The sequence below is a fragment of the Cariama cristata genome, unplaced genomic scaffold (assembly GCF_000690535.1).
Source record: "Cariama cristata isolate BGI_N322 unplaced genomic scaffold, ASM69053v1 scaffold26483, whole genome shotgun sequence".
Lineage (NCBI taxonomy): Eukaryota > Metazoa > Chordata > Aves > Cariamiformes > Cariamidae > Cariama > Cariama cristata.
In genome coordinates this window covers 1-9278 of record NW_009610541.1, presented here as the reverse complement: position 1 = coordinate 9278, position 9278 = coordinate 1, and the positions used below count along the sequence as shown (strand labels likewise).

The window sequence follows — 9278 nt, the reverse complement described above, 5'->3', positions numbered from 1 at the left end:
TCCCTGCCGCGCGCGCAGGTGTGCAAAGTGCTTGTGCAGCGCAGCTCCCAGCCGGACCCGAAGGAGGGAAGGGGGGGCCGGGAGGGACAGGAGGAGAAACTCTCCTGCGTGGCTGCAGGACAGCAAACTTCACCCATGGAAGGAGGAGGAGCTCGTGTCAATGGCGGGGAAGGGGTCCACACTGCCAAGGCCACGTTTTGGTGGGGGTGGCAGGGCCAGCAGAGCAGATGGACAGCATCAGTGGTTCCCGTCGGGTGCAAGTCCTTCCCTGTCCCATCAGGCCAGGAGAAACAGCACCCTCCTAATCTCCATGGCCGAGCCCATGTGCTCCTCCCCACCCTCTGCCTGAGCAGCCCTGCTCAGCCTGGCCGCCCTTGTGACAGCCACCATGCTGGTCACAATGGCCCCCCGCCCACCCCGGCAGTGCTGCCTCCAGCCTCCACCCAGACAGCCCCACATGCTGGGGTCCCCGACGGGGAGATGACCTCGCAGGTGGGAGCCCTGGACTCACGGTTTGGCAGGGGGGACTCCCGCTCACCATATCCCCTTCCTGCGGGCGGGGGGCTGGAAGACCCTTGCCCTGAGGGTGGCCGGGACGAGAGGGTCCTGGTGGTGTCGGTGTGATGCATTGTCCATCCCCTGCCCTGCAAATCCCAGCTGCATTGCCATCAGCCGGCTTTGCCCCCCTGGCCACCGAGAGCTCAGAGCAAACCGCAAGTGATAGTCCTGGGACGGCTCCGTGGGGACAAGCGAGGAGCTGCAGGAGTGGGGGTCCCTCTGCAGAGCGAGGGGGGTGGCAGCGGCGCAGGGGCAGGACGGGCAGCGCTGGCTGGCGTGGACGTCTGAACCCTTTGTGCTTTCTTGGTTACTGAAGTCGGTCTTCTCTCTGTGACCCCACCTGTGCAGATCTTCTTTGAGAGACAGCAGACAATTTGGGAGGGATCAGGGATCTCTAAACGTATGACGGGATGCAATAGGATTATGCCAGACTCTTAATTCAGGCACAGAGCTCTGGCAGCGCCATAAATAGCGCTGTGGACATTGAGCTGGTGCTGCCCCTCAAAGACAGTGATCACGTAAGCAGGTGCGCTCACGCAGGCATGGAGGATGTGTCTGCCAAGCTTGAGATGCCCCAGAGGATGAGCAGGAGCCCCCAGGGCAGATGAATGCCATCGCAAGAGCAAAGCCCAAAGCTCGGCACAGCCTGGCGAGGCATCCTGCCCGTCGCTGGGAACGGCTGTCAGCCCTCTATCGCCGAGCGCATGCACGGCTTGCACATCCCAAAGGCACCTACGTGACTTAGCAGTTGGGTTTTCAAAGTAACTACGGCCTCACCTCCACACCCCGAATACCCTGCTTTAATAACATGAACACCTCCCTGCTGGGTGGACGCAGTTGCAGCAGCGCCGTCGTGTGCGTACTTGTCTGTTATCTTCCAAAGCGAGAAAGGCCATGAGCTACAATCATGCGTGTATGTGAATATAATAATTTCTGAACAAATCTAAGTGTGTTGAGAGCAGGGGTACACAAACCGCACTGAAACGACTCTAGTGGTACAAAATCTGCTCTTGAAGAGTCAAAATCACATTATGTTATCCCCTCTGGAAAAAATGAACTGATGTTTCCTTGAGGCAGCAACTGCTGAAATAACACTTGTCCTGAGCTCCAGCAACGGAGCCTTTCAGGCATCTGGCAGGTGGCTGTACTGGGGACATGAGTGACAAACGGAGGTGGTCACCCTGTGGGGACCTGGCCGTTTCCCTGAAAGGCTTTAAGGAGATTTCTAAACAATTTGCGGGTGTCCCCCTCCTAATAGGTTTAGGAGCCAGTGTTCAGAGCCAGCTACAGGGAACAGAAATAGAGCACCAAGTAAGCCAGGGCGTCACGGAAACCAGGAAACCTCTTTACAAGGTTAAAAATAAATCCAGACAGCAAAGCGTTTATTTAGGACGCCCAGGAGTAAAGCAGCTAATTGCCGGGGGAAGAGCCAGTTTCCATTAGCGCAGAAGTGTCATCAATGAACGCAAGATAACTGAGTCATGGTTAAATAACAGCAGCAGAAATACTTTCCCAGTCAAGCACAGCCTTGGAGCAGCCACGGGTGACAAGTCAGCCCCACGTCTGTCTTGGGGCACACATCCACACCACCTCCTCCGCAAAGGGCGCACGCAAATGCACGGGCAAAACAGGCTGTGTCTGCGGTCCTCAGTCCCCCGCGCCGTGCGTACGGTGATGGCACTGACTTTGCTCCAAGGCTTCAGAGATGTGAACCAACTGATGATGAGGAAGAGCTCGCCTCACAAGATTCAGCAACGCTGTTTTTCCCTTCACGTTTCTGGGTGGGGAGTAATCCCACTTAGAGATTCGGCAGGAGCACGAAGGGTGGTGTTGGGTACCTGCAGAGGGACCTGGCCCCTGCTGAGCTGATGCCCCAGGCTGTGTTTGTAAGGGACGGTGCTTGCTTCTGTCATCACCGATACACCCCATTGAGTTTGTGGGTCAGACTGGGTTGAGCCATTTTCATGGCTGGTTTGCCCTGGCTGTGGTTTGATGAAGACTTTACAAGGAGCATGTATTGCTGTCATTTATAGCTATTGTAACTGAGATCCTGATCTGGGACCGCGGCGCCCCTGTGCCAAACACAGAAGGAAAACGTAGTGTCCCCCAAAAGCGATGAAAGGGTGAGCCAGGTCAGACTGACAGCAGGAACATCAGAAATTGGGTAGCACTTTATATTCACTCTGCACTGTTACAAATAACCAGTTGAAATGCAAGTCAAGAGAGAATCAAGTCCTTCGAGTCTCGTCGTGTGCATTCCCTCAGTATGATTTGTTTTATTTTCACTAAGTTGCTTCTATATTTCCAGTGCATCATCTGATTTTAAACTCACTTTCTCTTTAGTAACGCCACCTTAGATTTTTAGCTAAAGAAATGTGAATGCCTGACTTCTCAGCATTTATACCGCGTATTGACTGCCCTTGCAGCGAGCGTAAGCAGGCCGGCCCTCCCTAGGCAGTCCTGGTTTGTTTAACTTGCTGCTCTTTGGTCACCAGTACACAACTCTTGCATCAGGACCTTAAGCACCGATGAGGATGACAAAGCGTGAGGGCAATTACAATGCATTTGTCTGGCTCTTTTGCTCCACAGGTGACTAAAACAGCAGAAGCCCCTGGCAAAGACTGCAAGAGACCAAAGGGAACGGAGGAGACCAACGCGATGCAGGAGGTCTCCCGCACGCCGCCCATCCCACCAAGCCAGCAGTCTCCAGCACGACACCCCAGGGACCAGCCTTTGGCCGCTCACTTTGTTCCTTTCGTCGCCCATTTTGGGCGCCGTCAGCCCAACTCCTTCAAGTTTCTCTTCTACAAATCAAGTTGCTCCAACTCGTACAGCCCCTTCTACACTGCACAGAGGCCAACCTGCGGGTACCGCTACCACCGCGACACCGATCACACCAGGAAGGTGATGGATGTCCCGAGTGCAAACATTGTGAAATGGAGACCCAGCCTGGCCAGAAAGCCGTAGTCGAGGGCAATAAAGCCCAAGCAGTGAAACCAGCGACCGGTGTGACTTCAGCTTCCATCGAGCGTCTGAGTTATGACCAGCAGTGAGCACGTGAGCCGAGGAATGGGTGGTGAGGCTGTGTCACTGCTCCCCAGAAAAAGACGCAGTGTGGATTTTGCTCTAAAAACCCCGTCCAACTTGTCCTGTCTTTTATTGCCAGCTGCTGACAGGGAGGCACTGGGTGTCAGCAGCGCACGGCTCTGCGTGAACGGCCGCCCCGCCAGGCTCGTCCGCACATGCCCGGCCTTGGCACGGGCTGCAGAACCTGGGAAGGTTTCGGCAGCTTCTTCGGCTGAGCCGAAATTCTGCTCCTTCGTTGAAAGCACATCTTCTTTCACTAGGCTTTCCTAGACACAGGCAAAGTATTGTTCTTAGCGAATGGAAAAGCACGTTTCTTTTGTGGCACTCAGAAATGAGATCGTAATTGGAGCTGAAATTCGGGCAGCGTGTCCCTGCAGCTCTTCTCCAGAAGGCAGCCTAAAACGGTTCAGCTTTTGCATTGCCCGTTCTGGAGAGCTGGATGTGCCATTAGCAAGTACTTCTTGAAACAGTTGGTGAGCCTCTATCCACGTTTAACACCCAACCTTTCTGCAATTAATGAATGCCTCAATATTGCACCCCTTCTCTGTGCCTCAGGAGGGGCTATCCCAGCCGTGTCCCCTTTGGTGGGGGGGTCAGAGCCCAGGGCACCCACCGAAGGCTCACCTTGCTCGCCGGTGCTGTGCGCAGCGGGGACCTGTGCCTGCTGCTGCTGGCGAGTGCAGGATTAGCACATCCAATTAGCGTTCCTCAATCTAATTCCTTATTCATAACTGTTTCATGCTTGTGTAATGCCACTGGCTTCAGCAGAGTTGTTCATAATCTGCTGCGGTGCAGAAGCAATACGGAGTTCTGCAGCACATGAAGGTTGGGCTCTTTGTCTTAAAGTCGTCAGACACGAAAAAGTAACAGTTCTAGGACTGACTCTTTGCCGGTAAAGATCCAGTAGTCACATCCATTTCATTGCTAGTGGGGGATCTGGCCCATGCTACTTTCTGAGGACGTACTTTTTTATCTCCCAGTCCTTCTCTGAATGCTGCGTGTCAGAGTAAAAACAACATTGGTTTTGGTCATATTTACATGGAGAGTTTTTCATGGTAATTCATCATAAATGAAAATGAAAGCTGCGTTCAACGCCACTGGCATCAGCCCAGTTCTGGGAAGGCAGCGGCCAGGACACGCTCCCGGGACGTGGGGGTGCGGGGCGATTCTGGGGAAGGCAGGAGCGGAGAGTCTGAACACAGGGACCCTGCAGCTGGGTGGAGAGGGAGCTTCCCTGGGAGAAGATCATGGTAACATCTGGTGTCTGCATTTAAGGCACTTAAAGCTTTACCATTCAAAGCAATTATGTTTCTATGTTTGTCTCAGCACACTATATTTACCCTCACACAGCACCTCTTACGTATAGCTGAAACGGTACTTCCCCTCCCTGAATTTCCGTCTCAAACTGACAGCCCGGTCTGGAAATCCTCCAGCCAGAGAAAGGCTCAGGGAGACCAAAAAGACAGGAACAGCACAGAGACTTCGAGTGGTTTTCTCTCTTTCTTCTCACTCCGGTTTTGGTGCAAAAGTTATGGCTCGTGTGACCCCACACAAAATCATAAATGAAGTGGATTAGGAGATTACACCGTCATGGAGAAAATTCCACCCTCGTAATCTCCTGCTGGGCCTATAATCTGCAAGACTTTCCCATTTTACCTCCTTTCTATTTTAACCCTGAACTCTTAATGCCTGGCAGGAGCCCATCACCGCCCTGAGCCTCATTGGCCGGGGAGGGATTTGCTCGGTACTTAAATGTCACCTTCTTGTCCAAAGAGGGTTTTGTCCTTTCGAGTTTTCCTGGGGAGAGGTGTCTTTTGCGTCCATCACCACCAACACTGAATCGGTACAGCCCACGCACGAGGCAGTTTGTTTTTTCCCCAATACTGTGATCCCTGCAGTGCTGAGGACGTTTGGACTTTAAAGGCAAGGAGCGGAATTTGGAAGAAAGCCCTCAAATTTCAGAAATCATCCATTTCTGGCTCCAAAGTGACCAGCACTAGGTGTGGAGATGGGGAACATGGATGGGAAAGCCGTGGAGGAGCTGAGCACTACCGAGTGCCACCAGTGGTATAAGAAGTTCATGACGGAGTGTCCTTCGGGCCAGCTCACCCTCTATGAGTTCAAGCAGTTTTTTGGCTTGAAGAACCTGAGTCCGGCAGCGAACAAATACGTTGAGCAAATGTTTGAGACGTTTGACTTTAATAAGGTAAATATTGTCCTCCCCGCTCAGCCTGCGCAGGGATCGGCTGCGCTCTGCTCCCGGCGTGCGGTCACGTGTGGCGTATTTGGGTGTATGCAATATGGATGTGTACCTAAGTCCGTACGGTCCGATTCCCTACGGCCTCATAAATTGTAAAATCGATTAGGTAAGGTGAAAAGCATCAGCAAAAACTCCTCACCTGTTGACTGTTCTGGGAGAAAATAGACTTCTCCCAGAATTGATATTTTCCTTTTAGTTTTAAATTATTAAATCAGTGAGGTTTGATCTGGTAGTCTGTGATCCCTTTAAAATGAAGTGCCCTTTAATCCTTAAACATGGAATGTTGTGACAGTAAGGAACAAGCGAGCGGTGTGAGAACAAGTGCTGCATTCATGCAGAAACAGCGAGTTCCCGAGCCACGCAGCATGGCATGAGCCATGGTTTATGGAACAGATCGGGTTTGCTTTTCTATTGTTTTAAGTTACAAATGGATTACAGTTTCATTGATTTTATTACTTGTGCTCAGTGCCATGCGATAAGGAGCTCAGGCCCGCTGTTCCCTGCGGAGAGGCTTTGCACCTCGGGCTGTCGCCGTGCCGGACCACCGGAGCGGGGCAGTCCCGGAGCACCTGCGCGCGTTCGGGATCGCTGTTTTCCCAGCTCGGGAGCTATGCCAGAGAAGCAGATGGATGCTGTGTCTCCGAGAGGAAACAACATCCTCCTTTACTTGCAAATGATTTGAAATTGCACCTCCTGTGAGATGAGGAATGTATTTTATGGCAGCCCAAAGGGCTTAATGGGCTTAATCCCACTGAAAATAATACAATTTGGGCCCTAAATCCTGTAGGTGTTTTGTTTGTGCCTTGGCCTTTACCTTGCTCGCTGCCCTGTGTTTGAATGCCTGCCTGAAGAGGGAATGGATGCACGGGAAATCCTGCGGGGATGGGGCTCGGCAGCTATTTATACCTAATCTGGCTCCTGCGGCAGTGGGATAAAGCAGATGATCTCTTCTTGAACCGGCCCCGCGGTGCAGTGGCTTTGTTCATTGACAAAACCCTGGCTTATTCTCTAACGAAGTCTGTCTGTGGTTTGTAGTACGTACCATTTTCCTTCAAAGTGCTTTGTATCTCAACGGTATGTGCTATCGCAATGCTCTCTGGCGGGCACTGTGCATTTGAGCAGGCTCCCTAGAGGGTGTGAACATCACGGGGCCGTGTCGGGAGGCAGGTCGGTGGCATGTGAGCTTTGCATTGGTACCGTAACCCTGGCTGGAGAGCCGTCTGCGGGTCCGGCTGAACGTCTCTTAACGCCCCTGGCGTGAGCTGGTGGTGGGCAAACACCTAGGAGGAAAGTCAAAGATAAAACTGTTTGTGCTTTTGACGTGACCAAACGTGCAGCAGGTACACAAATGGCAGAGGGACAGAGCAGCGCCTTCCCGGCCCGAGATGTCAGCAACATGCTGGGTAATTCCTGAGTCTGTTCCTCTCCTGGGGGTTTGCATGTGAGCCCCCTTTGCGGCAGAAAAGAGCTCTAGGGCTGTGCAGACAGGATAAGGTTAGGTAATCCGTCAGGGTTCATCTGCATAAGCCTATTCCTCTTTGACCTCTGAGTGACCACGGCTTTGCATAGAGAGCTTCCTTTAGCACAGGATGGCTTTCGAGGCTTACTTAGTCCCCAGGCCAGGTACAGGCACCGAGTTCGTTCGTTATCAACACATAAAGCCTCTGCACAGATTAACACGGAGCCCTCACCGTACGCTGCATTGGCTTTAACTGGGGGGCGTGCAGGGGACCCGCACCCAGCGCCGCTGTGGCGCTCCCCAAGCCCCTGCTCTCCAGGTGGTGGCCACAAACTGACATCTTCCAGTGTGGACTTCCAAAAGTGACCAGGAAAATCACTTACTACCTGACTTCTTGCTTTTAGTCTCATCTGGCTTCTAACCTTCTGCTTTTAGGATGGCTACATAGATTTTATGGAGTATGTGGCAGCTCTGAGTCTGGTCCTGAAAGGGAAGGTGGATCAGAAGCTGCGATGGTATTTCAAGCTCTATGATGTGGACGGGAATGGCTGCATTGACCGAGGAGAACTGCTGAACATCATCAAAGTGAGTGGGCTCAGCTTCTCCCATTTCTATCACAGACGATCGTCATTAGATGCAGGTAGACAGAAAGGTTATAACAGGAATATCCCAACCCGAAAGACAACTCCCTGGCAAATTAGCAGGCACTGGCCAAACCTGGTGCTTGCCCTCTGCCAGTCCTCCCACCAGGCTGGCCTCCCCGGCCGGACCTGTCTCGAACACCCACACCTCCCACGGCACCTACACGCTCCGACACGCAGCAACCCCGGGGCTGTTTAACCGCGTCCACTGAAACCTGGGCTGAGATAAGCACTTGAATTTAATCTAAGGATTTTCAGAGGTGAACGGCTCCTGGCTTATCCCAGCATGCCCACTTAATCTTTTAATGCATTGATTACCTTTTTAAGTGATTTTAATCTCCAGTTTTTTAGAAAGGATTTATTCCTTTCAGGTCCTAACTGCCTGCAAAAAAGTTTGGCCTCTCGTGTCCGGTCACTCAGCCACTTGTACCGACGGATACACGAATCTGCACAACGCTCAGTAATCATCCTTCGGTGTCCTTCTTTCCCTCCAGGCTATTCGAGCTATCAACCGGTGCAACGAAACGATGACAGCCGAGGAATTCACAAACATGGTGTTTGACAAAATTGACATAAACGGAGATGGTGAGGAACTTCCTTATGCAATGCCAAATACTGCTCCCACTTTCCCCCTTACTCGCAGGTCAGTCTGCCAGAGCAATTCCAGACGCTGGGGTGTCCCAAAACACCAGGACATGGGGAGAGCTGGGAGAGAGCGGCTCTCCGTGAAGGTTTAGCTCCCCATCCTCTCCGTGGGCTGCAGCCAGCCCAAGGGGACACTGCAAACTGCCCCGGTCGTACTGGCAGAGTGGGGATCTGCACGGGGTTTAGCTGAGGTGGGGTTTGGGGTGCATGATACCCAGACCCGGGACCTGAGGAAGGGCCCCATTTTATAGCCCGTGCAGCTCCGAGGCTGCCGGCGGAGGGAGGAGAATGGCTGCAGGATTTAACAGCCCTTTTCTGCACGTGCACTCGCAGGCGAGCTCTCCCTGGAAGAGTTCATGGAGGGCGTGCAAAAGGATGAAGTGCTGCTCGAGATCCTCACCCGCAGCCTGGACCTGACACACATCGTCCAGTTGATCCAGAACGACGGGAAGAACCCGCACAAGCCGGAGCAGGAGGCGGAGGCTGCCCAGTAGGCTCGCGGGACGCCTTCCCTCCATCTCTGCTTTTTCCCCCTCACATTATTAAAACAAATCGGGTTGTGGTTGTGGGAGCTGGTGAGCCGTCCCAGCGCCGGTGCGACCAAGCGATAGACTGTCCCGCTAGCGCA

General features: G+C 52.9%; 1 protein-coding gene across 1 annotated transcript; it reads left to right on the top strand.

Moving 5' to 3' along the window:
- The first annotated feature begins 5653 nt into the window (after positions 1-5653).
- GUCA1A (guanylate cyclase activator 1A (retina)) lies at positions 5654-9144 on the top strand. The gene is made up of 4 exons (XM_009697933.1): positions 5654-5851; positions 7800-7949; positions 8500-8590; positions 8984-9144. The coding sequence occupies exons 1-4, from the start codon at positions 5654-5656 to the stop codon at positions 9142-9144; spliced, it is 600 nt and encodes a 199-aa protein (XP_009696235.1).
- Positions 9145-9278: the final 134 nt, after the last annotated feature.

What these genes read in the sequence shown, in the direction of transcription:
- GUCA1A (XM_009697933.1), top strand. Translation starts at nt 5,654, where the DNA reads ATGGGGAACATGGATGGGAAAGCCGTGGAGGAGCTGAGCACTACCGAG. An exon ending in AGACGTTTGACTTTAATAAG is followed by an intron (nt 5,852 to 7,799) that starts GTAAATATTGTC and finishes TTCTGCTTTTAG; the next exon opens with GATGGCTACATAGATTTTAT. An exon ending in AACTGCTGAACATCATCAAA is followed by an intron (nt 7,950 to 8,499) that starts GTGAGTGGGCTC and finishes CTTTCCCTCCAG; the next exon opens with GCTATTCGAGCTATCAACCG.